The 27,500-nt window shown below is 49.5% G+C and overlaps 4 protein-coding genes across 6 annotated transcripts in view; 2 read left to right on the forward strand and 2 right to left on the reverse strand.

Annotated features, from left to right (window-relative positions):
- Positions 1 to 27,500, forward strand: part of LOC132463097 (proteasomal ubiquitin receptor ADRM1-like) — a 409,794-nt gene that overhangs the window by 199,881 nt on the left and 182,413 nt on the right. Inside the window, exon 11 of one of the 2 annotated variants that reach the window (XM_060059052.1) lies at positions 10,394 to 10,410. The exons of the other annotated variant lie outside the window; for it this stretch is intronic. The gene's annotated coding sequence lies outside the window, so the exon portion shown is untranslated. Of the gene's footprint in view, positions 1 to 10,393; positions 10,411 to 27,500 lie in introns of those variants that run through there. 2 annotated transcript variants of the gene reach the window in all.
- The window catches only part of LOC132463270 (troponin C, skeletal muscle-like), a 376,397-nt gene that overhangs the window by 106,901 nt on the left and 241,996 nt on the right, over positions 1 to 27,500 (forward strand).
- On the reverse strand, positions 677 to 13,543 carry LOC132463065 (Krueppel-like factor 15). 2 transcript variants are annotated; one of them, XM_060058968.1, is made up of 3 exons: positions 13,307 to 13,542; positions 9,417 to 11,100; positions 677 to 3,539 (listed from the first exon to the last, which is right to left on the reverse strand). In XM_060058968.1, the coding sequence occupies exons 2-3, from the start codon at positions 10,967 to 10,969 to the stop codon at positions 3,371 to 3,373; spliced, it is 1,722 nt and encodes a 573-aa protein (XP_059914951.1). In that variant the 5' UTR covers positions 10,970 to 11,100; positions 13,307 to 13,542; the 3' UTR covers positions 677 to 3,370. The 2 variants fall into 2 exon arrangements, with proteins under 2 accessions (XP_059914951.1, XP_059914959.1); XM_060058976.1 differs by lacking the exon at positions 677 to 3,539 and adding an exon at positions 3,562 to 4,871 and having other exon boundaries at positions 13,307 to 13,543.
- Positions 22,220 to 27,500, reverse strand: part of LOC132464051 (copine-9-like) — a 42,967-nt gene continuing 37,686 nt past the window's right edge. The window contains 3 exon segments of the mRNA XM_060060222.1: positions 22,220 to 25,289; positions 25,824 to 26,563; positions 27,180 to 27,253. Of these exon segments, the coding sequence (XP_059916205.1) occupies positions 26,381 to 26,563; positions 27,180 to 27,253 (257 nt within the window). The 3' untranslated portion in view covers positions 22,220 to 25,289; positions 25,824 to 26,380.

The following is a 27,500-nucleotide window of genomic DNA, read 5'->3' on the forward strand; positions in this document are numbered from 1 at the left end:
ACTGGGCCGGAGAGCAGACTGAAGAGCTAGGAGACTGGGCTGGAGACTGAAGAGCTCGGAGACCACCGAGACCCAGCAGACCCCCCCCAGTATTGCAACTGGCCTGAGCGACAGCTCCCCTCAGGTTCCCTCGTACCCCTGGTTCTCTCATCCCTCGGTTCCCCTGGTTCCCTTCGTCTTTAGTTGTTTCTTTGTATTTTCTGCGGTTATCCTGGTTCTCCCTTGGCTCCTGGTTCTACGGACTGTTGGTTCTCTGTTCCCTGGTTTTATGAACTCTAGGTTCTGTTCCCTGGTTCTATAGACTGTTGGTTCTGTTCTCTGGTTCTATAGGCTATTGGTTCTGTTCTCTGGTTCTATAGACTGTTGGTTCCGTTCCCTGGTTCTATAGGCTGTTGGTTCCGTTCTCTGGTTCTATAGACTATTTGTTCTCCGTTCCCTCATACTTTTGGTTCGTTGGTTCTACGTTCCCCTGGTTCTCCTCCCTGAATACTGCTTTGTCGCGGGCGCCACACGAGTGGTTCCAATAGTGGATCTGTGTTTGGTCGGGGGTGGAACCGAGCCCGGCCACGGTACGCTGGTACGGGGAGGAGCCGGAGGTAGAAGGAGAAGGTGATCCGAACGCTGCGCTTCTGCTCCGCTCTGCAGGCTTGGATGCAAAATCAAACAGCAAACTACTTTTCTTAAGAGTTTTTATTTGCAAATGGATTTCTTGAACAAATACGACACACGGATAGATTTTTTTTGGCAGATTTTTCTTTGTCAGATGATTGCAGAGTAATGAAACATGTGATCACATTAAAACGCTGCAAAAAACATCTTACAAAAAAATAAAGCTCTGGCATTTTATAATATATCGAATTATAACGTTATGTACACTTCATTTACACATTTGTAGAAATACACAATTGCAGAGATCACAGCTTTCGTCTTCTTTGGTATTTACATACTGTACATTCAATTGCTCATATTTCATATCTTCATATGAAACTGGCTGATTAAGGCTCGGGTTTTACAGAAATGGCTGAGGAATGGTTGAAGAACAACGTTTAGAAACGCACTAATCCTTGATGGATTACCGTGTACCGAGTATCTGAGTAACCTCCCAACATAAGATTAGGGAAGGCTAGGTTAGGATGGGTGATAGGAGACGGGGTAAGCATTTGTTCATCCTATTACTAAGAAGTGTGGAAACAACATAGTCTGGTGTCATTCGATAAACCATTTAGTGCCCAGACATTTTGATCCAACTGGTTCTCCCAACGCGCACACACACACGCACACGCGCGCGCACACACACACACACACACACAAACACACAGACACACCGCCTACATCATTCAAATGATCTGTTGGATGAGAGTTGATCTAATGTGGGACAGATGTGAGGTTTGAAGACGGTTGATGACTCAGCACTCTGCTTGCTGAACACCTTCCATGTTGTCTTCCTCCACAAAGCATTCCAGCGTAATCGCCCAGAGATTAGCAACGTTGCCTTTTAAAAGCACTTATTACTCCAAAAGAAAATCCTAATCATAAACCGTCACTGGAACCCACATAAGAGCTGAGAACATTTGTGTGCTGACCAGTGGAAGGTATGAAATGGCAGGGTTTGGGCGAGAACCGTAAGAGTTTTATTATGCGTTGGTTGGGAGGCAGAGCCACACACGGCATACTGTTGGTGTCTAGAAATAGATGCTCATCAGGCTCAGGAAGATACACTCGCGTTCCAAAATATCCGCTCCTTATGTTCCCAAATATGCACTCGTGCTCGGAAAGTTCCGGTCGTTATGTTCGGAACTATACACTCGTGTTTGGAAAGATCGGATCGTTATGTTCGGAACTAAATACTGATGTTCGGAAAGATCTGCTTGTTATGTTCGGAACTGACACTCGTACTTATTGTAAGTCGCTTTGGATAAAAGCTAAATGGAAAGATACACTTGGGTTTATATTAGTTGAAATTAGATGTACGTTAACATTTGCCCCTTTCTAGGACCAGATGGTGCCCCAACATTTCGTAAATTCAAGTTAAAATTCGAGAGAAACAGGCAAACTATATTGTCATGGTGATGTATTTCGAAAAGTAAAAAGCAATTCTTAGCAATGGAATCGTGTGTTCTTCTACTCAATCCATCAGACTGTTCTCTTACCTTGAGGATTAGTACTTAAACAGTCCTATCCAGGTACAGTACTTAATAACACTATTTCCCATACAGTACAGACCCTTCAGAATCAGCAGTGGCGTGCACACATATTTGAGGGGCAGTGGGGAAAGTCAGCAAAGGGGCACCTTTCATCGAACAGGGGGCACCCTCAGCCTTTTCTCAAGGAAGGAACTGTTCCCTCCGTTACGGGGGTATTTCAGAAGGCACTTTACACCGTACACCACTGGCCCGTTCCAGAGGACGAGTGACGCTGTTGTCTCTGTCGTAGGGGCACATTTGAGTTCAGGGTCAGAGTGTTTTAACCCCCCCCCCCCCCCCCCCCCCAGAACAAGCCGCTCAGGAACGGAAGAGTCTGTTTGTCCCAGACCGGCCGTCAACCGAGTTACATAACGACGCAGCCCGGGACTGTGGGAAATAATCCAACATTAACCCAAGCTAGCTAGCTCTGTTGTTGTCTCCTGCACCTGTCTGAGGTCAGGGGTCACGTCCGAGCTCCTTGGTCGTCCCTGGCAACCCGCCCGGCTTGTTGAAGATTAAGGAACGTGGGTGCATCATTGACTCTGGAGAGGAATCCTCCGCCAATAGATCCCACATTTCAAAGTAAAAGTCCTCGCCTTGCCGAAGGAGTTCATGAGGATGATGATGATGAACGCACAAACCAAAGGGTAGGACCCCAGGACGTCCGGGCGGGGCTTCACGTGATTCAGCGGGAGAGGAGCGGGACGGGGGGGAAAGCTTATGCTGCTGGTCCCAGATCAGGCGGCTCAGGTCTCCGTGACACTCTGCGCCCCCCCCCCCAGAGACCTCGCCACCCAATAAATTATCACAGCAGCGCCAGCATGCGTCACGCGTACATGCCGAACGCACACACAGAGACACACACGCACACACACACACACACAGACAGAGACACACGGAGAGACAGACACGCACAGAGACACACGCACACAAGCACACACGGCACGGTCGGCTGCTGACGTCACACTGGGAACAACGTCCAGCACACGATCCCCTGGAACAGAAAAGGTGGACCGACAGCGTACTGTTACCACACTCTCTCTCTCTCTCTCTCTCTCTCTCTCTGGCCCTCTGTGTCTCTCGCCCGGACACAAACACACACACACACACACACACGCACGCACGCCCCTGGGTCCGGGTCGGGTGTCATGTGCCGGGGGTGTCCTGGCTGTTCCGGGGGGGGGGGTTCAGGTTCCGGATCGGGCCGTCCTGCTGTTGCGTGGAAAGCGGTGGACTTTGAGGTGCTTGGACAGGTGATCGCTGCGCGCAAACTTCTTCTCGCACACCACACACTGGTAGGGCTTCACCCCTGAGTGGGACCGGCGGTGGCGGGACAGCTCGTCTGACCGGGAGAACCTGGGCACAAGGAGGGGGGGGGGGAGCGTTAGCGAGGGGGGGGCGAGGAGGCGGGACGTGTTGGGGTGTGTTTGGTGGGGTTGGAGGATCACATGGCTTGGGGGGGTTTGACAGATTCAGATTCTGCTGTACAGAAACAACAGATCGACTGCGCCGGTCAAACATTAACCAGTCGGTAACAAACAGCAGGTTATGGTTACACACACACAAGCTGCACAACCGAAACACGCTCGACACATCGAACACACTCCACACACACACACACAGACGCTACACAACTCAAACACGCTACACACATTTAACACGGAACACACCGCCAACATGCCACACAACTCAAACATGCTACTACACACCTCCAATATGTCAGACCATGTTGTACCATACACACATCAGGGCTGGGGTGTGTGTGTGTGTATGAGTGTGTTAGTGTGTGATTGTAAGAGTGTGTGTGAGAGCGTGTGAGTGTTTGAGTGTGTGATTCTGTGAGCGTGTGAGTGAGTGCGTGTGTGTGTGGTTGTGGTGTGTGTGTGTGGGTGGTGTGTGAGTGTGATAGGTGACGGAGGTGTAAAGACGTCAGGGTTCATCACGTTAACGCGCGATAGAAGAACGCAGAGAAAGGATCAACAGGCAGGACGGGGTGAGAGAAAGCGAGAGCGAGTGAGTGTGTATGTGTTTGTGAGTGTTTGCGTGTGTGTGTGTGTGTGTGTGTGTATGTGTGTGTGTACGTGTGTGTGCGTTTGAGTGAGTGAGTGAGTGAGTGAGTGATGGAGTGTTTGTGATCGAGCCTGTGTGTGTGTGTCTGTGTGTGTGTGTGTGTGTGTGTGTGCATGAACGTGTGCATGTGGGTGTGTGCGTGTACTTTTTTGTCTATGTGCACGTGTTTTCATCATCAGGGGCGTGGCTCAGTTCCAGTTTGATTCATCGTGGGAAGTGAACTTTACAAACTTCGTTTGTACGTTACTCATGTTCTCATTACGACATTACTACAGCGCGGGGGGGGGGGGGGGAATTAACTGTATTATGTAGCGATTAACAAGAACACACCGTTTGTGAGTGTGTGTGTGTGTGCGTCTGTGTGTGTGTGTGTGTGTGTGTGTGATGATCTCATGGTTTCTTGTTGCTCCATCACCAGCCTTGACTTGTCTGACTGCGGTTGGCGTGAGGCCTGAGTCACGCGAGAGAGCGGAGGGTTCTGGTGTGTCTGTGTGTCTGCTGAGCGGTTGATATCTGCTCCTCGCCGCCTCTCTCCCTGCTCAAGTATGGTGACCGGCGTTGCGTACCGTACGGTCTGTGACATCTCTAATGTAGAGAGGAGATGTGTATGCATGGGTCCTCCAAGCCGAGTATTGGTTTTCCCAGTAGAGATGACTTGCTCTTACACACACACACACACACACACACACACACACACACACACACACACACACACACACACACATATATATATACTGAATAGATATATAAATACATATGCGTGTGTGTGTGACACTGGGCTCACAACGAGATGAATCGCCGTGGTAACCGGGATCAACAAACAGCGATCGCAAAAAGATTATTTCAAAGGTTAAGTCGCAGCAATTCCTGCGACTTAACCTGGGGTTCAATTCCTGCTGATGTTTGTTTCGTTTTGACCATAATGCAAGTTTTAAACACAATACCATCATGTCTATCTTACTGTCATCTATAACATCCGACCACCGCTGTCACAACCCACGAGGGGAGCGGAGAGAGCTGTGAGCTAGCACTCTGAAGTGCTAGCTCACAGGGCCAGCGTTCAAGCCCCGTTGATGACCGCTGATGGAAGGATCATGTGAATTTCACAGTCAAGTACCACCTCTGAGAAGATTATGGCAAACTATGAGAATTATGTCTTGTTGGTGCAGTTTAAAGGGCTGTAGGTTAACACTCTGTAGGCTTTGGGTCTAGGCCCCGCTCAAACGTCACAAAAAAAAAGAGTTTATATTATCATGCAGTTATTGAGCTTCACTCCAAAGCTGTTTACAGTGAAATACATACTCATGAAAGAGCAGGTAGGGGTTATAGACGTCTTTCTGTAGGAGGCCTGAAGGGACATTTGGAGAACGCAGAACCCTTTTAAGAGGGACGGCCTAAACTAGTACATTCTCCAAAAGTACTTCTTACACAAACGTACACGCCCGACCAAACTTGTATCCCCGAAGCCTGCCCAGTTACACATGTGCTGCAACGTGCACGAGCACCCCTCACCCACACACGTGCACGCACTCACACACACACATGCATACACGCGTATGCACGCACACACACAGGGATATAAATACCCGCCCACACCCACGCTTACAACCACACACACGCTGTGACACGCGTGTCAGAGCCTGGAGCTGAGGCTGTACACATGTTCAAGCCGAGACACGGGACGACTCGTTGTTCGGGAGATTATTAAAAGCGCGGCCAACTGCCGCTCGTCTTCATATGTTACTGTAACAGCGGGGAACAGCACCTGCCCGCGACCTGCCGGGTGCGCTCCTTTAAGAAGCATTCACAAAAACTGGGGTTTGGCCTGTTGGGTCATACACTGCTCTTTCAGAGTCCGCCCGACATAAACCGGCTCACATGCACGCACACACACATGCACACGCACACCTAAATGCACACACACACCCACACAAACACCCTCGCACTCTCTCAATCGCGCTCTGACTCTCCAACACAAACACACTTCTTCTCTCTCTGTCCCCGTCCCCCTTTTGAGCACACCTGCTCGCATTCACACGCGCACGCGCACACGCACACGCACACGCACACGTGTGTGTGTGTGTGTGTGTGTGTGTGTGTGTGTGTGTGTGTGTGTGTGTGTGTGTGTGTGTGTGTGTGTGTGTGTGTGTGGGGCGTCCTGCTCCAGGCTCCTCCCTCCAGGCGCTCAGACCGCTAGGCGTGTTGTGACAAGCGCTGCGGACGAAAGCCCCCCAGCGAGGGGATCCATGCTCTCCTCGCCCCCCCGCCCCTCTGCCCCCCCGCCCCCTTCTCACTGTGTCTCCACACCGTGGAGGAGGGGGTGGGTGGGGCTAGGAGGGACGATGGGGGGGTCTCAGTGAAGGCGTAGACCCGGTCGGACCCCTCGCTCCCTGGAGGTTCAGACGCAGAACCTCTTCTGGTTCTGGTTCTCCGCTGAGTGCGTGTGGGTGTTCTACGCTCTGCCAAACGGTCCCACGTGTCCGTGCTCACAGAGGGGCTGCTGTGTCCCGCCAGCGACTGGCGGCCAAGAGGCTGCGGAGAAGATGGTGCTAATCTTCAGCAGACCTCTGTCCGCCTGTCTGTCTGTCGCCCTGGCTGTCTGTCTGTCTCCCTGGCTGTCTGTCTGTCGCCCTGGCTGTCTGTCTGTCTCCCTGGCTGTCTGTCTGTCTCCCTGGCTGTCTGTCTGTCTCCCTGGCTGTCTGTCTGTCTCCCTGGCTGTCTGTCTGTCTCGCTGGCTGTCTGTCTGTCTCCCTGGCTGTCTGTCTGTCTGCCTGCAAGATCGATTCGTTCCCCACATAGTATTATGTTATGCAATAAAAAAAACTATAGGTGCATAATAGTACATAATAAACAGCAACACACACACACACACACACACACACACACACACACACACACACACACACACACACACACACACACACACACACACACACACACACACACACACACTGGTGTGAGGCCATTTGTTCAAAGATTAAATCAGTCACACTTTACTCCGGATGTCAACACACAATAAGTATTGTGTGTGTGTGTGTGTGTTTGTGTGCGAGTGTGTGTGTTGGCATGCATAAAATATGTGTGTGGTTGGATATGTGCATGGACATGTGTGTGTTATGTGTGTGTTATGTGTGTGTGTGTGTGTGTGTGTGTTACATGTGTGTGTGTGTGTGTGTGTGTGTGTGTGTGTGTGTGTGTGTGTGTGTGTGTGTGTGTGTGTGTGTGTGTGTGTGTGTGTGTGTGTGTGTGTGTGTGTGCGTGCATTCATGTTTGTGTGAGTGTGCACGCGTGTATCTATGTTTGCTTGTGCGTGACTGTGGGGGGGGCATGCATAAAACATGTGCGCCGGTTGTGTATATTTGTACACGTGCATGTTTGTGTTTGTGTGTGTGTGCGTGCATGCATGTGTGTTGGTGTGACGTAACGTGTGCGTGCAGCAGCGACAGCAGGCTGACAGAGTTAACAGACTGAGGGTAAACAAGAGGCCTTCCTCCCAGGGCTCAAAGTCCCACTGCAGTTCAAACGCTCTCCTATCTTATCACACACACACGCAGATAGCAGGCTGGGACCGGCCTGGTCCGGACCCTGGTCCCCGCAGCACCTCCACACACTGCGGCCCCCCTGGGGCATCACTGATTCGTCTGATCAATCATCCAAGAGCCGCCTACATGCACATGAGTGTCATTTCAACCCAAAAAACCCCTGTCGCGATATTCATTTTCTCTCATTCAGCAGACGCATTCCTTCAAAGATCCTCACTGCGATTGTTAGATCCACAGTCCGGGTTAGGGGGTACCTTGCTCTAGGGATGCCAACATGGTTGTGCCACCCTACCCCCACACAACCCTTTTACGCACTTATGGTATGTTCTTCGTCCTTGCACCTAAGAATAGTCTTAGTCTCTTTACTGTTAGTGCTTGGTATTCGGTTCAATGAAAATCCTTACTGTACAGACAGCGGTATATTGTTGTCTTCCTTCTTCTGATGAATGTACTTATGTTTAGTCGCTTTGGATAAAAGCGTCTGCAAAATGCCCTAAATGTAAATGTAATGTCGTGCAGACTGGGGTTGGAACCTACAACCTTTCAGCTGGGGGAACCCTGCACTATTCCGCCCTTGTTCGATCATTTGTGTATATTTTTCTATTCCAAATAAGGATTGGCCACTTTACAATATGTAAAGGTAAAATATTATCCCATAGTTAGCCTCATTTCAAAGTAAAAGCGTGAGTTTCCAGTCTGTTAGTTAGTAAGCTTTAACCTCTACTGCCTCTGCAAACAGAACATAAACTCCCCCAGCCTCTAGGTCTGTGTCAGACGCATTGGGAAACAAAATGCCAAAAGTCTCATAAAACTTTGTCAAAGTTTGTTTTTAGAGTCATTTCCCCAATTGAAGACTAAGATTACAACCTCAAAACCGTTTTTTTTATGATACATAGCGATGACCCCACAAACTAGGTCATCGTAGGCTAACCTCTGACCTCTGTTGACATACTTTAGCGCCGCAACTGATAGCTAGAATTAAGCGACATGCTAGCCATCTTGTTCGCTAATCAATGACATTTATGTGAATGGATTTTATGATAGGCGAGAAACATGTAACTAAGTTATGAGTTATTAAGGCTGGCAGCATGAGTGGAGAGTATTTACCTCCATCCTCAGAAAATGTGTAACTAGTAACTAGTAACTGGTAAACAATGCTCGGTCTTACCTCCATCCTCAACTGGTTCAGGCAAAGGCCAGATAGTGATAATAACCATTAACTAGTAATAGTGATCTTTGTTCTCCCCTCCACTTAATAGCTCTAGCAACTAGTAATAGTAACTAGTGTTAGTAAAAGTAACAGTGTACCTGCACGGGCCATGTGCAGGTGAACGGACAACTAGTAAAAGTAACTAGTTATTACTAGTACTAGTACTAGTAATGGTAACAGTCTCACCTCCAGCCGCAGCCGGGCCAGGTGCAGGTGAAGGGACAACTAGTAGAAGTAACAGTAAAAGTTATAGTAACTATTAATGGTAACTAGTACTAGTACTAGTAATAGTAACAGTCTCACCTCCAGCCGCAGTCGGGCCAGGTGCAGGTGAAGGGACAACTAGTAAAAGTAACAGTAAAAGTTATAGTAACTAATAGTAACTAGTACTAGTAATAGTAACAGTCTCACCTCCAGCCGCAGCTGGGCCAAGTGCAGGCGAAGGGCTTCTCCCCGGTGTGCCTCCGGAGGTGGGCCTTCAGGTGGCTGCTCTTGGTGTACATCTTGTTGCAGCCGGGGAACGAGCACTTGTGCATCTTGATGAGGTCGGCCACCGAGCTCTTCTGGTACTTGTGGCTGGCAAACAGGAAGCCCTCGGCCGGGTCCCCGCCCTCGCCCGGCCCCGCCGGCTTGGCCGCGATCGGCACCGGGGCGATGCGGACGAACTTGGAGGGCGGGACGGCCGCGGTTCCCGGGGTCGCGGTTCCGGCCACGCTGACCTGGGGAACCAGCTGGGGAACCAGGGCGAAGGTCTGGCCCTGGATGTTGACCAGGAGCTGGGCGATCTTGATGTCCGAGGAGGGCTGGGGGGCCGCGGGGTTGGGCGTCGGCGCGGGGGGGAAGGCGGACTCCTGTTTGATCTGGACCGGCTGGATCTGCAGGATCACCGGCGCCGCGGCGGACGCGTCGGAGCCGTCCGTGGAGGCGGGAGGCGACAGGCTCTCCTCCTGCTTCACGGCGACCGCCGCGGACCCGTCGCTCAACGCGGAGCCACAGCGGGCGGTACGACCGGCGTACGCCGCCGACGGGGACGAGGGCTCGCTCTCAGCGGCGGACGCTTCGTCGCTCGCCGCTGAGGTCCCGGGGGAGCGGGCTACGACGGCGCCGCACGCCACAGGAACCATCTGGTCCGAGGTCTCCTCCTCCGACCGGAGGACTGCCGCCGCCAACGCCCTGGGACTCCCAGCCTCGGTGTCTTCTGACATCCGCTCCGCCGCCTCTTCCTCTCCCTCGTCGTCCTCCTCCATCACCTGCTCCTCCTCCTTCCCGGCGGCCGCCTGCATGTTCTCCTCCAGGAACTCGTCGATCTCCTCCAGGGTCGGCTGGAAGAGGAGGCCCGCAGAGGGCTCGTGGAGCTCCTCCATGAAGACGGGGAGCACAAAGCTCTCCTCCTCCTCCTCCTCCCTGCCCCCCTGCGACAGGAGGCTGAGGCGCTGCTCCCTCCGGGCCTCCCAGGCCAGGCCCATGGGCAGCAGCGGGGAGGAGGAGGAGGAGGAGGTGGAGGGAGGGCCGCCCCCGTGGCTCACCAGAGGGGGGGAGAGGGAGCCCTGCGAGAGGAGGAGGTCCAGCAGGGCGTCAGGGCTCTCCCTCCCAGAGGAAGAGCTGCTCCCCTTGCTGCCACTCCTGCCCTCATAGCGCGAAGAGGAGGAGTCCAGGAGGAGGTGTCCCAGAGAGGAGGAGGAGGAGGAGGAGGAGGAGGAGGAGGAAGAGTCGGGGCTTGAGCAGAGGGAGGAGCCTGGGCTGGAGTCGCTCAGGTCGTCCTCCGAGCTGAAGGGCGAGGAGAACAGCGTCAGCTCCTGGAGGTGGCGCTGGTGGTGGTGGTGGTGGTGGAGGTGGTGGTGGTGGTAGACGGAGTCGTCTGTCCCGGTGGCGCCCGGCGGCGGGGGCGACGAGGCCGGCCCGTTGCCATGGTGACCAGCGTAGCACAGGAAGGTCTCCTCGCCAAACGACAGGTGATCGACCATCCCCGAGCGGGCTTCCGGCGGACGGTGTGCGTTCTCCGCCGCCGCCTTGATGGCTCAGGTTCTGGAGAGGTTCTAGAGGGGTTCTAGAAGGGCTGGTGGAGAGCTGTGGTACGGTCCTCTCCGTCCAGGTCCTGAGAGGGAAGCAAAGCAAAGTTATGGTCGGAGACAGACCAGAGAGTTTGACCGGTTCTGTCACCTTATGGTCGGAGACAGACCAGAGAGTTTGACCGGTTCTGTCCCCTTTTGGTCAGAGACAGACCAGAGAGTTTGATTCTGTCACCTTATGGTCGGAGACGGACCAGAGAGTTTGACTGGTTCTGTCACCTTATGGTCGGAGACAGACCAGAGAGTTTGACCGGTTCTGTCCCCTTATGGTCGGAGACAGACCAGAGAGTTTGATTCTGTCACCTTATGGTCGGAGACGGACCAGAGAGTTTGACTGGTTCTGTCACCTTATGGTCGGAGACAGACCAGAGAGTTTGACCGGTTCTGTCACCTTATGGTCGGAGACAGACCAGAGAGTTTGACCGGTTCTGTCCCCTTATGGTCGGAGACAGACCAGAGAGTTTGACCGGTTCTGTCCCCTTATGGTCGGAGACGGACCATAGTTTGACTGGTTCTGTCAACTTATTCTGACAGAACCTGGAGGTAAGGTTCTGTCCAACCTGGTCTTGCTGAGGGCTTTACTGGATATGCCAAAGAACGATGCAGCCAATGGTCACTCAAGTACAGTCCTGTCTTCCTGCTAATCAAACCAACGATCAGCCACTAACGCAGCCCTGATAAAGACTCGTCTTAGAACCAATCCGCAGGCCGTCAGACACCACATGCATCAGTGCTGGACGTCTGAGGACAACAGAGCTTGCACCGGCTCCTCTTCGGGGGGGGGGGGGGGGCTCAAATGAAAGTGAACCACGTGTGAGGAGGCTGGAATGCAGAGAGCGTGCGATGCAGCTGCTCCGCTCTGCAAGGTCGGCGCAATCTGGACATGAGGAACAGCGGCCTGGATTCCCACCCGCTGCTCATGGAAAAACTCGCGGCTCCGCGTCCAGGGCCGCTGATACCGCAGACCTCACACCTGTTCTTCGTTATAGAGTGTAACTTCAATCCTTGCGGGAGGCTCCCGCGATTCTAAGTAGCCTACCAGATCAATACGCACGCCGCAACACTACGGTTTTTCGGACGCATCCATTAAAATAAGTGTGGATTAAGTTATTAACTGTTAAACCGACTACCTTGATTTATCGGTATATAAATAGTTATACATGACAGATAATAAGAATAATAATAGCTGCTTTTGTCTTGTCTAAATATCCTCATGTGCATTTCAATTCGAGTAAATGTTTTTTTTTTTTTTTTTTAAGTCTTTGAAAGCCTTAAAGGCACCCAGTGCAACTTTATGTAAACATTCAATGAAAAATAAACATTCAATTTCTAGTCTTTTTTACACGTAGTAAGTTTCAATAACTCCATACCATTACATATCGACATTCAAGGAGCAAAGATGAGACGTCGTTGTGTGGTGAGAACTGATAGAAAATCGTAAACAACAACAATCGCCGGTGGGGAGAAGCCATTTTTCCATTGACTGGAAGCCTGCTTTATTTATTGTAGGTTACAAAAAATAAAGAAAATGGCGGCATTGTTGTTGTTATCGATTTTGTATCAGTTCTCACCACACAACGTCTCATCTTTGCTGCTTAAATGTCGGTATGTAATGGTATGGAGTTATTGAAACTTACTACGTGTAAAAAAGACTAGAAATTGAATGTTTATTTTTAAGCCTCGAAAGTTGCACTGGGTGCCTTTAAAGGAATCAGAAACGAAATGACGATAAACAGAAGCGTTGTTGAGCAGCGAGGGGTGGGGCAGCGCCTCCTTGCGGCCGCTTGGGGAACTGCAGTCCAGCGTGCGCCCTGCAGAAATACATTTGGAAAGGAACAGCGAAGAAGCAAACCAGCCTGTCCCTGCAGATGATAAATGTGACTTTTATTTAGTTGAGATGTGACTGTCATTAAGATAAAATTTTACTTAAATCAGGCCGGTAAATGGTAGACAGCGCCCGATGCAGATTGTGAGGACTGAAAAGAAGGTAACTTACAACTTAGTTGCAAGTTATATAAAATGCAGTGTCCTTTACAAATGCTTTACCCTCCATTGGATTCATATATTCTGCCCGCCGTGTGTTGGGCCAACGTGCCGCTGTGATAGGGGAAGCCCCACTCCAGCCGTCCCAAGCCTGTCACTCTCCTGCACGATAACTCTGACACTGATCTAATCTCTTCACCTCCACTAATACTGTTCAACCAATCGATACATCGGAAAACGTGCGCTTACCTTCGGTGCGGCAGTACTCAAGATCCCTACACTTCACCTCGAGAGGCGATACGAGTCCTTTGGAAAATATGTGGAAGGGGGTTCGATCGCTCTCCGGCACAACAACATAGTCCCGTAGCGCAGCTCTAGAGTGAGGAGGTCGACGCGAACTCCGACGGAGCCCATCGTGTGGAGTCACGTGATCGGAGGGTCGGTTTATGAAGGCTCGACTGCTCGCTGCTCTTCCATTGGCTGTGACGCACGCGCGACGGCAGGCCTGGCAGTACTGGCTCCTGGTTGCTGGCAACCACACGCTTTACTTTTGACGCATATTAATCAATCAGATCAAGCCATAAAGTGAATAACGACAGACTTCTGCCTGAAGTCAATAAATAGACAGGAGCCCGACGGGTCCAAAGGTGTGTACACACTTCAATTCACACACACGCGCGCGCGCGCGCGCGCACACACACACACACACACACACACACACACACACACACACACACACACACACACACACACGCACGCACGCACGCACACGCACAAATACACACACACACACGCACGCACGCACACGCACAAATACACCAACTCTCTTGCGCGTGTGCACTCACAGACAAACGCATGCAGTAGCCTAATCCTACAGACTGAATCTCACCCAAATAAAGTCCAACATAAATTATGTTGATCATATGTCCTATATGATCATAAACATACGATTACTACAGCTAAGTGTTTACACACGGACGATTTATTTTTCCACATTGACTGAAGTGATTCGATCAGAGATCAGAATAATAAAATCATGAAGTTCAACACTGCCGCCTTTGTTGATGCGAGAGTTTAAAACTTTCTCCATACTCCTAGAAACAGCGTCCCAGCGTCAGCGCCTCCAAACATCTAGCGTGTAATAAGTGTGTAACAGTACCTCCACTCTGCTCAGAGTTATGGCTCTGGGCTGGGTTCACCTCAGCCCCACAAACACACAGGACACATGCAGTGCTTGTGTTCTGGCCCGCTCGCTCCTCTGGGAACCGGCTCCTCAGTGTGGGTCTGGACCGGGTCTGGACCAGAAGCACCCCCCACTGAGGTCTGGACCGGGGCTGGACCAGAAGCACCCCCACTGAGGCCTGGACAGGGTCTGGACCAGAAGCACCCCCCACTGAGGCCTGGACAGGGTCTGGACCAGAAGCACCCCCACTGAGGTCTGGACAGGTCTGGACCAGAAGCACCCCCACTGAGGCCTGGACAAGTTCTGGACCAGAAGCACCCCCACTGAGGCCTGGACAGGGTCTGGACCAGAAGCACCCCCCACTGAGGTCTGGACAGGTCTGGACCAGAAGCACCCCCCACTGAGGTCTGGACAGGTCTGGACCAGAAGCACCCCCCACTGAGGTCTGGACCGGGTCTGGACCTGAAGCACCCCCACTGAGGCCTGGACAGGGTCTGGACCAGAAGCACCCCCACTGAGGCCTGGACAGGGTCTGGACCAGAAGCACCCCCCACTGAGGTCTGGACAGGTCTGGACCAGAAGCACCCCCCACTGAGGTCTGGACCGGGTCTGGACCTGAAGCACCCCCACTGAGGCCTGGACAGGGTCTGGACCAGAAGCACCCCCACTGAGGCCTGGACAGGGTCTGGACCAGAAGCACCCCCACTGAGCTCTACTGCAGTGCAATGTGGACAGTACTGAAGAACCGTTGCGTACGCACAGAACGGGGCTGAAATTGGCGTACGTGACTTTCCACGCCAAGGTTGTGATCTATAAAAACCTAACTTGACGGGAGAATGTGCGCAGCCCTAGGCAAACTCTGACCCATGCGTACGCATGGTTTGGAGGAAAAGGAGAATTGGCGACACAGACGGTGTGGTGATGAACTGAAGTCAGACAAAAGAATTGTAAAGTGAGAAGAACGATTGTGTTGTATCATCGACCATTAGCATCGTCCATTAGCATAGCGTTAATTTCAACCCGTATCATGCGTTAAATCTATGTAATCAGAATAATTTAAGTCAACTGCGTTATTACTCAGTTATAACTCCAGAAACATCTCCTTAGAATAGAAATGAAAAAAATTCTCTATATTTAATCCCGTCACTCCATACTGTCCACTGACGGCGCGACTGCATGGAATAAAGCATCTGTCCAACATGTGTTAATAACATAATATTTTTATGTGACACTGTAAACACATAATCAAATGTCAATTAAATCCCAAGTGTGGAAAACCAAGCCACATACTCCTCATCACAATCGTTATATTATTGTCCGCTCCTCTTGATGCTTTTCATGAAAAATCAGGCATTAAAAAGGGGTTATGTTCAAAAACATTTTACGTGGGTGATTACAAACGGATTATCCAAGGAGTTCTCCGTCCGTCTTATTACCGTAGCCCTATAAATACAGCGGTGAGCCCCGTGCGTAATGCTGCACCATGGCACTGCTGACACTGCTGGAGGACCATGCAAATGGCAGGATTCGGAGGGAGAGGGGCTTCAGGGACCATAACGATTTATTGGTACATAAACATATGTACCTTTATGTCAGAGGACTGTGCGCTGCGTGCCACTGACAGAGTTCACTGCTGCAGCAACATGTTGCCACTCACTCTGCTTTTTGTTGTTAGTGATCACAATCCCGTGACCGCCGAACAAAACTACTTTTCGGGCCTCCACCTCACCCACACGTGTCTCCACAACCTCCCTGAAATTTCGCTTTTTTGCTTTTCTCAGTCCTTCTGCCATTGTTTCCGACAAGACATAATACTTGCACCTGAGTCTGTTTTATATGCAGATCGCATTCATGAGGTCGTTTGCATTGACCATTTATGGTTAAAAAGGGGCGTGTACAGGGCGGAACGTGAAGCTGATTCAGCTGCGCACACTTGTAGGCACTCTGTGATTTATAAAGCAAAGGTTGCTTAGAGGTGTGCGTACGCAGGGTTTTATAAGTCTGAATATTTTTTGCCGCACGCAAAACTTGGCTTTTGGGCGTACGTACACTTTTAGTAACGATCCCGCACACAGTTTTATAAATGAGACTCCTGGAGAGCTCTACTGCAGTACAATGTGGACAGTACTGGAGAGCTATACTGCAGTACATTGGGTGTCTTGAAAGGCGCCTCTAAATTAAATGTATTATTATTATTTATTATTACAATGTGGAACCACCTCAGCTACATTACTGAGGGACTCCAGGTCCTGTGGAAGGGCTTTTCTTTTTCCTTCACCACATTCATGTGAACTTTCTGTTCTTTTTCCTTATGTTTTAGGGCTCATCGTGTCGACAACGCAAGACAACCAGTAGGCCACATTTAAGGAGTTAAGGAGGAAATAGGCCATGTCATCAGCAACGTATACAAAACATGCAGCCATTTAATGCCTGGATTGAGTGCCTCTAGTAGTGCCTATAGAAATTATGTACCTAAATATACATTCACTTTGGTAATAACAGTATTTAGTGATATTGCAATGGCAAACATGAATGCCAAAGTCGTGAGTGTTTCTGAGCCTGTTTCTGCCGTTGTTGGAATAAAGGACAGGACAGTCCTTTATTCAAACAAAAATGGAAACACACAGTTGTGATTTTCCACAAGTGCAGGGGCAAAGTGCTTTCTCAGCGCTCAGCGGCCAAGGTCAGCGAGAGACAACAGACCTAACGTCAGCCTGAGGGCCAGACTACGTAGAGGAGCCAGGACCACCAGACTACATAGAGGGGGCAGGACGACCAGACCACCGTCAATACCCCCAATGCAGGGCAACCTCTACTCCAGACGAACCACATGATCCGAGACCAGGAGAGTTGGTGGGCAGCATGCGTGCTGAGCGAGCATCATGTCATATTCCGTGTTGGTCAACTCTGTGAAGCAGTGCTTATGTTGACCCAGCGTTTCGCAAGCTCTGTTGGCCACTGTGGGCTGGCTCCGCTCCAACTCGGCCCGGCTAGAAAACCCTCCACATATCCACTCGCTTGTTTGTTAATCTACTCAAGTGACACGACTCAATACAGGAGTTGGTTGGTTAGTTGGTCTGCAAACAAGCAAATATTAGTTAACTAGAGAGAGAGAGTGGGGGGGGGGGGGGAGAGAGAGAGACCGAGGGAGAGAGGGGGGGGGAGAGAGAGAGAGGAAGAGAGAGAGGAGGGGGGAGAGGGAGAGAGAGGGGGGAGAGTGAGAGAGAGAGAGAGAGAGAGAGAGAGAGAGAGAGAGAGAGAGAGAGAGAGGGGGAGAGAGAGAGGGAGGATGAGGGGGTGAATGACCCTATATGACACACAGGTCATCACCGTTTCCAAACCTTCAATGACGCAGATGATCGCTGATGTTTGATGAACTCTGATAGCCTTATCTCCTGCTGCTGTTCAGACTGATTAAACATGCTAGCGTATCCTAGCCAAGGAAACGCTAGGCTAGCAAATCCAGCGTATCTTAGCCTAGGTTGTGCTAGGTAAGGGTAGGATTTGCTTGCCACGGCTGGGATCCATGCTAGCAATGGCTGGGATCCATGCTAGCCACTGCTAGGATACCTTGCCGTACATAATTCGGAAGGTTGTGATTGGTCAGATCACCAACAGTCGACGTCGACTTTAACGACGCCATGGCGGCTCGGCTGGCCCTGGTGGAGACGCTCAGAACTGTATTGACCAAGCAAATAAGTATAAACTGAGTTTATTATATCAAAGGTACAGCTGGGCGATTAATCGATTTTTAATCGTAATCCAAATTAATGGTTAAGGACGATTTTTTTTTTAAAGAAAATCGATTATGAAAAAAAGGTTAAATATCAACTTGGCAGCATGCAATGAAAAAGGTGAGCGTGTCGAGTTTTCTTAAAGTCTGTGGCAACCAAAAGCAGCAGCACATCACACTTATTCCAACATCTTAAAGGTCCCATGGCATGCTACTTTATTTCATTGTTATAGCCATTTGCCAATATGTTTCTTTTTAGGTGAAATCACTGAGACAGTCATCATGTAGCCACCTAACCGATTATGTCTGTTGACCAAAATTAGTTGATGGAGTCTTATTCTGCTTGACCCCCACATTGCTGCTCACAGTTATATGTTATTTTGCCTTTGTTAATCATTGTTATTCTTCAAATAAAATCCAAACTGTTTTAGAACAAATCGCCCGGCCCTAAATAAAGGGTGAAAATATCACAAGATAAAAGCAGTCTCTGCGGAGAGGCCAAACAACCTCGACAACATAACGCACACAACCAGTCCTAAACCGCTGCAAATAAAATAAAATGTAATATAATTAATCCGGCGATTCACAGTAGTGCTGGAGATTGAGGCGCTAGGCATCAAGCCTCAGCTTGAGCATTAGGAAGAACCTTTTGGAACGAACCCAAGGAGGCCCGAGTGCTGGAGGGCTCTGGGAGAACACCCTGTCTGGCCAGTGGCCACAGAGGGCACTGTTCTGGGGTTTCAATATAAACTAGTTTGTTTTTGTTTTTCCAGCCCTACAAAACTCGGACAAGGTCAAAGGTGAGCCCTGTGTACCTCAAGGACATTCAATACCGTACTAATGCCGTGGTAAACCATCACATCGCACGTTAACGCTGTGTGTGTGTGTGTGTGTGTGTGTGTGTGTGTGTGTGTGTGTGTGTGTGTGTGTGTGTGTGTGTGTGTGTGTGCTTGTGTGTGTGTGTGTGTGTGTGTGTGTGTGTGTGTGCTTGTGTGTGCGCCAACAATTATAACCTGTCAGTGATGTCATTTCAAGCTCTGACCAGATGACCGGAGGGAATTCTAAGAACTTCTGAGAAATCAATCAGGTTTTACACGGGTCATTCACTATCTGCTATTTGTATGGTTTGTGCAACCGGTGTCGTTACCATTTCTGTCCAAATCGGCCTTACAGTAGGCCAACGGCCGTACCGAGGCTGTCTGCTATGTCAGAGTCTATATCACATTTTATAAGGAAACATACGCGTGCATGACAAAAAATGTACGTGTATAGTGCTGCATGCTACCGGGACACCGAAAGCTAATATATTCACGTTGTGTTGTGTATCAAAAAAGACCTATGGACAAAAACAATAACAAGTCGCAATGTTTACATATGACCTGTTTGACCAAAGTGTAGTTTGTTCCAGCGCTTGTTTGCATAGATTTCCCTCTGGGACCCTGACCAGAGTATATGAATATGTCTCTTATGATTCATGTAAGGTAATTATGTGGTGCCACTCTTGTACAAAGTGCCTTTCATGCTATTTTGAAGGCTGTGTGAATTAGATGGAAAGCGAAAGAGGCATACCTATTTTTGTTGTTTGGTTTTGTTGCCCATGATTTCAGTTGCTTCATTGGAAAAGGCAGAACACACACTCTCTTCTTTTATGGATTCACATCTGTCATTACTATTTTACTTTTCAGCGCCAACATCCCCAATCGAACGATCAAAAGCCAGAGACTTGTTCCTCCAACAGGAGGGGGAAATATAGGATTGGTAAAATAAGCCTGAGGGATGAGTTCTGTTTATCAGAGCTGACCTGTTTTGTAACTATGTTTGGACCTGTGATGTCCAAACCCCTTCGGGACAAGGGTTAGGGACATCTCATATAGACTCTAAACACCAGAGATCAAACCAGGAATCTTTTGGCAGGGAATCAAGACCCCAAACCACTGGATTAACCAGCCCGTGTTTCAAGGGGGGTTCAGAGGAGCCCTGTCAGTGGCGCTTCTACTAACGTGGTCTTCGGGTAGCTACGGTGGTCTTAAGGAGGTCTTCAGGTGGTCTTCAGGTGGTCCTCAGGTGGTCTTCAGGGCGCCTTCATGTGGTCTACGTTTAGATCTTTCTCCTGGCCGTACCTCCAGTGACGTGTGAGCGCTGGCGACGGGAGAACAAGCGACACAGGAGGAGTGTTTAGTAGGGAGGGGGAGCTGGAGGAGGAGGTGAGGTCAGTGGAACACCACACTGGACGTACTGTTGTTGTTGTGAGTAGTAGGCCACTCAGGTGGAAAGAGCCGTACCCCCGGGTTAATGACGCCTGGAGTGGAGGAGGACTCCGTGGCTGCTGACTCATGAGTCCAATCGGTTTTGTTCCACCACGGCTTTAATCATGCTCCGCACATCTGCTCCATTCGTAATCTACTCTAACCTACGGTATTCTAATCTACTCTGTTCAACTGTAGCACTCGATTCTAGAATAACCCACCTACTCTGCCCTAGATTACGGTTCTCTAACCTTTTTTTTTGAATAATCTATTCGGTTGTGTTCGAGAGTATATTTCGTACAAGTGTGTTGTATTGTGGATGAATCGATGGGTTGTTTTTCCACATTGCTCCAGAGTGTTCCTCCGTGACGTGCGGCGAGCGCAGCCCTCCACTCCGCCCGGACATGTTCCCTGGAGCGGGGGAACATTACTTCTTGTTTTTTCCACCACCAGAAAAAATATTAGGTCCTGCCGTCCTGTAATGGCAGCCCTTTAACCCTGGCAGATTCCTGCTCCCTCCTCCTCCTCCTCCTCCTCCTCCTCTGGTCTTCGTCCTCCACCACCTCTTCGTCAAACTTCTCATCTTCTTCATCCTCCACCTCCTCCTCATCCTCCTCTTCCTCATCCTCCACCACCTCCTCCTCTTCTTCATCCTCCACCTCCTCCTCATCCTCCTCTTCCTCATCCTCCACCACCTCCTCCTCTTCTTCATCCTCCACCTCCTCCTCTCCCTCCTCCTCATCCTCCTCTTCCTCATCCTCCCCCTCCTCCTTATCCTCCACCGCCTCCTCCACCACCACCACCACCTACTCCTCCTCTCTCCCTCATCCTCCTCTTTCCCAGCTCCTCTTACTCCTTCCTCTTATCCACACCTGCTACATCCTCCACCGCCACCTTCCTCTTTATCCCCACCACCACCACCACCAACCCGTCCTCCGTCACCACCTCCTACTCCTCTCTTCCCAAACCTTCTCTTACTCCTTCCTCTTCTCCACCTCTTCTATATCCACCACCACCACCACCTTCCTCCTCTTTTCTTCTTCCCCACAACCACCCCCTCCTTCTCCACCACCACCCCCTCCTCCTCCTCCACCACCACCCCCTCCTCCTCCACCACCACCCCCTCCTTCTCCACCACCACCCCCTCCTCCTCCACCACCACCCCCTCCTCCTCCACCACCACCCCCTCCTTCTCCACCACCACCCCCTCCTCCTCCACCATCACCGCCTTCTCCTCTTAAGTGACTCCCCCCCCCGCCCTGTTTAAGAGCTCCATTGATAGCTCTCCTCTGGCTGCTGTGCTGCGGCAGGCTGACCTATTACCTAAAGCCCCACAGAACGCGCAGTGTTCCTGGCGCAGGGGGAACTCACTCACTACTAAACGCCTCACGTTTACGCCAAGACCTGCTGCCTGCTTCTTTCCACGGACTCGTAAAAAATATGTTTTTATTTTTAAAACAACGCTCGTAATGACATCACTACTCACTGATGGGAAGGAGGTGGAGGAGAAGGAGAAGCGGGGGGGGAGAGAGAACAAGAGAGAAGGGAGGAGAAGGGGTTCACTGGTATATAAGATCGGAGCACATCTCGTTTACCTCCTTTTATCTTTCCAAAGGGATTCTCTCCTCTCCTCGACTCTCCTCTCCTCCTCACCCCACACTTCTCCTATCATCTCTCTCCTCTCCTTTTCATCTAACTCTGCTCCTTTCTTCTCCCCTCTCCGTGTCTTCTCCTCTCCTCCCCTCCCCTCATCTCTCCTTAGCTCATCTCACCTTGTCCCTCCTCTCCTCGTCCTTCCTCTCCTCTCCTCACCTCGTCTCTCCTCTTCCTCTTCACCTCACTCTGCTCCTGTCTCCTCTTCTCTCCTCCTCTCTCCTCTCTCCTCCTCTGTACCGTGGATCTTAATCCTTCTCATGGACTGAAACGTAGCTCGTTGTGGGTTGTGTGTGTGTTCTGCAGATGGGCTGTGAAATCCTGGAAGCTTCAGACAGACAGCGTGGGATAATTAAAATACTTTTAATACTTAATGTGGTAACTGCGGTAACAAAATGAGGCCTATTCTAAACCACTGTGAAAATAATGGAAAGTGACAGCCACGAGATTACCTCCTGCATAAACACAGAATACTATCCCTCCAGTCTAAGTTTCAACAACACTACATTCCCACTGGATACATGAATGTAGAAACAGACCCAGTATATACGTGTCCTGAGGTCATGACCTCTGACCTTCACCCTAACATTCTGCAGTACTGACTAAGAAACACTTGACCATCATGTTTTTGGTATGTTGACTTGACTAGTGTATAGTACGTACCGAGTGGTATATATGTATATATTAATATATGTATATTTATAAGACACAAGACTCAGTACAAAGACATCATCAAACAACACCTTCACCAGTGATGGTACCTGTTTTCCTATTGGTCTGTGGTTGTCCGACGTATGCAAAGTGTGAACCTATAGATTACGTGCAGACTAAAACAAGGAAGGACACAGCATGAGAGACATCCCCTCCATGTTGTGTCCTAGCTTCTCCGCACATATCTCGGGGACACGCCGCACCACAAGAAGTAAAACACCATCTCGTTTGGTTAGAAAAACCTGGAAACACAAAACATCGCCATGTCCCGCGATAAAGCTGCTGTGAGTAAGATTGGAGAGCTGTAAACACAAGGCGGCATGGCGCTGAAACTAAATCACTCAAAAACCTCCCCTCCCTTCTGTGCTCCTTCCCTACCTCCATTCCACCTTTGAGAAGTGAGAAAAATACACATCTGGGATCAAAAGGTAAGATTGCGCCTCAATCAGGGAAGAGATGCCCCGAATGGTAAGAAATAAGCCAGGGAGCGATCATTACATTTAAATCGGCTCATACAGATTCAGGTGATTTGAAACCGATATTCGAACAGATAATTGTACTCACTAATAGCCGACGGGTTGTCGATGCCATTCCAATAATGAAAAAAAAAACAGCTCCTAAATCTTACAAACAGCACCTTTAAACAGCTTCCAAATGTACAGCGTTGAGTGGAGTGCATAGCCTATATGATGAGATATAACCTCAATCTCTCTATTATTTTTGGACAGTCAACATCACGCTTAGTAAAAACACAACACTTCGTATAGTTCTCAGACATGCAGAACACGACATTGTTCTCTTAGTGCAGTAAACAGGACGGGAATATTGAACAGCAGAAACACGATCAAGTAGTAGCCTATTACAACAGGTCCTTTTTGGGGTGAATCACAAATAGAGTCAATAAAAACCGTTCCACTTTATGGATTATGTGCAGAAAAACGAATGAATATCGAATTCATCAAATATTGATCATTGCAAGGATGGATCATAATCATGGAGATGATGTTTGGAACAGTAAAGAGTCGAGAAACGTCCAGTCGCATCCTGCCCCGATATCTATACCCTCGTCATCCAGCAGAATGGTGGCGGATCACAGATATACCCAACAAGATAGTATAGTAGCCTACATTATAAAGCTACCTGGTATAGATTATCGATCGGACGACTGTATCGGCAGCGTGTGCGCGAACACGGTTTAACGTTACGACGTCGATGAGCGAAGAAACAACTCATGCATCTGAAAGTTCAGTAGTTCGTGTCCTGCCGTGACACTAAATCGGCGATTCAGAGAATCTTCATGCAGCAACATGGAAAACCGATACACAAAGTCAACAGCTGCTTTGAGATATACCCTCTGATTAAGATGTTAATTAGTAGAAGCGGAATGGGGCTTTAAGCGTGTAGTTGCACACTCAGGCCGCTAGATGGGAGTGTTCATCTGCTCCACAGCCTGTATCAAGCTCTGACAGAATGGATTGGCGTAATGATGGGCAAAGTATTACACGTGTATGTATTAGGACTATTGCTTTTAGATACATCTGCATGTCTGGTTAGTTTTGTGAATGACACACAAAACAGGAACAACTAATGATTTTCTGAACGTGTGTTGGGATGACGCAATATATCAAACACCCTCTCCAGCCAGACACTTTGATCTGATGTTTCTCTATGTCCCATGCTCTCTCTCTCCCTCTATCTCTCCCTCCACTCACCCCCTCTCTCTCTCTCTCTCTCTCTCTCTCTCTCTCTCTCTCTCTCTCTCTCTCTCTCTCTCTCTCTCTCTCTCTCTCTCTCTAAACATTCTCATTGTTCTCTCCTTCTCTCCACCCATCTCCCAATCTCTACTTCCTTCTCGCTTGTCTCTTTCCTCTCTCTCTCCACCCCCCCTCCCCCACTCTCTTTCTCTCCCTCCATCTCTCTCTCTCTCTCACCCCCCCCCCCCCCCCATCTCCCTCTCTCTCCAATCCTTTCCCTCTCTCTGGCTTTCTCTCCCTCCCTATCTCTCTAACTCCCCCTTCCTCCTCTTCCTCTGAATCTCTCCATACCTCTCGCACATCTCCATTCTCTCTCTCTCTCTCTCTCTCTCTCTCTCTAATCGGCTCTCTATCTTTCCACTCCTTTATGTGGTCTCTCTGACACCGTATCCTTCACTCCACTCTCATCTGTCACACACACACACACACACACACACACACACACACACACACACACACACACACACACACACACACACACACACACACACACACACACACACACACACACACACACACACACACACACGCACACAGCCCCCCATGGGGGTTCAGAGATTGGCATTTCTCAAGTGGTGGGGGGTTTGGGGGGGTAGGGGGGGTAACCAATCTGTACCCAGCTGGGCAGAAGAGGCCAGGCGTGGCTCACACAAGTGTGTCTGTGAGAGTGTGTACGTGTGTTTGTGTGTGTGTGTTTGTGCGCGTGCATGCGCGTGTGTGCGGATGTAGAAGAACAAGTAATGAATGCGGTGGTGCCAGCCCTCCCCTGCTCCTCTTCAATTGACATTCTCAGCATTTTAAATCCAGTCTAGACTTCCCTCTGACCCGCCCTTATTAATAATGGCTGTTCATTGGCTGACTCTATTTCCCCCTGATTCTCCCTCGTCAATACTGGTTGTTCATTGGCTGACTCTATTTCCCCCTAACCCTCCCTCATGAATACTGGCTGACTCTACTCTCATAGGCCGCGTTCACATCTAGCGTTTTTTTAAATCTGCCAGCGCTTGTTTTACATTTTATTCCTATGGAGCAGAGCGTTTCTGGAAAAAGTCACGGCCGCTTTTTTAAACGCCTCTCCCAGCGTTTTTTTCTGCCATACGGAGTGTTGAAAAAAGTTCAACTTTCAGGAAGAAAGCGGCCGACGTCAGGCGTCTTTTGGGCAACTGACCAATCACAAGCGGAACATTGACACTTCGTCACGAAGGAAACTCTCTACTGTCAAAACAAGATACAATGGCGGACAAATCACTCGGGGAAAGTGCCGGTGGAGCGATTAATAGTTTTAATTACAGAACATGTCGAGATCTACAACATGTCTAATGGGCTCTAGCCTGGATACGTAGTAGGCGAGTAACGTCGGGTCTAGAATGGATTCGTTGCGAGGCGATAGAAAAAACGCTCTCGGCGCTTTTAGGGCCAAAAACGCTGCCAGCATTTCTTTTTGTTGAAAAAACGGTCGGCTCAACTTATCCCTATTACAAAAAACGCTAGATGTGAACGCGGCCTTAGACATGATTTGCAGATCTTAATATCACACCCAACTGACCATATCTGACCAAGACACGAAGCAAACTCATGGACAAACTATTCCATCTTATAGCGGGAAACAAGGTCAGATAGGTCTGCAATGGAGGTCAGATAAGATGGAGGTCAGATAAGATGGAGGTCAGATATGATGGTCAGATATGATGGAGGTCAGATATGTCTATGGTTGGTCAGAAAGGTCTCTGGTTATTCAGTGGGGTCAGATAGGTCTGTGATTGGTCGGATAGGTCTGTGATTGGTCAGTGCGGTTCAGATAGGTCTGTGATTGGTCAGATAGGTCTGTGATTGGTCAGTGGGGTCAGATAGGTCTGTGATTGGTCAGTCAGGGTCAGATAAGTCTTTCATTGGTCAGTAGGGTCAGATAGGTCTGTGGTTGGTCAGTGATTGGTCAGTGGGGTCAGATGTGTCTGTGGTTGGGTCAGATAGCTCTGGGATTGGTCGGTAGGGTCAGATAGCTCTGTGATTGGTCAGATAGGTCTGCGGTTGCTCAGTAGGGGGTCAGATGTGTCCTGGGAGGTCTGGCAGGGGGGAGCAGGAGAGGCCGGGTCGGGGTTCGATCCCGCGGGTCTTCATGAAGGACAGGATCTGGTCGGGGATCTCGGCCAGCACATCCTTGGCCAACCGGGCCATGCTCAGCACTTGGTTCCCCGTGCGGTCGATGTAGTCCCGGAACGGAACAAACTGCAGGGCAGGGACACAAGGAACTCAGTTACCCAGAAGCCCTCAGAACCGAGGCAGGAAGGTACAGGGACACAACGATTTTAGCGTCAAACGATCACAAAACTAATATAATCGAAATAATCTTTTTATTAATATTTTTATTCAATGTTTTATAGAAAGTGCAGTACAGCTGCATATCTGTACATTTGAATATTTTCTTTTTGACCGTTTTGTGTTTTTTTTTTATGCGAAATTTCAAAGTTCTCAGTTACAAAGTGTTGTTTGGGAGAGACATGCTGAATAAATACATCATGTTTTCAAACTCAAAAATAATCGTTTGAATAATCGTCAATTCAATATTGACCAAAATAATCGTGATTATGATTTCTTTCCATAATCGAGCAGCCCCACTTAAACCTCATGAATTCTACCTAAAATTCTTTCAAATTCACCAGTGAGTTTGTATCAAAGTGAAATATAATGACATTAAATGAAATCACACTATGTGGATTGCAATTATTAGGTAATAAATAATACTAAACATAATTTAAATTAGGATCAGAACTGATGCTAATGTCCATGAGATAAAACAGACCCACTTCAAGTCTTTTATTGTGAAAAGCCGGTGTGTGTTTACCTGTACAATGTCCCTCTCAGCCTCACGGCCCTTAAAGGAGACTCGCACCTCATCTCCATCCAGCTCCTCCATCGCTGCACAACGGAACACACCGGAATCAAACCCAACGGAACCCAACACAACGGAATCAAACCCAACGGAACCCAACACAACGGAATCAAACCCAATGGAACCCAACACAACGGAATCAAACACAACGGAACCCAACACACTGGAATCAAACACAACGGAACCCAACACACCGGAATCAAACACAAAGGAACCCAACACACCGGAATCAAACACAAAGGAACCCAACACACCGGAATCAAACACAACGGC

The sequence above is a fragment of the Gadus macrocephalus genome, chromosome 1, assembly GCF_031168955.1.
Source record: "Gadus macrocephalus chromosome 1, ASM3116895v1".
Taxonomy (NCBI): domain Eukaryota; kingdom Metazoa; phylum Chordata; class Actinopteri; order Gadiformes; family Gadidae; genus Gadus; species Gadus macrocephalus.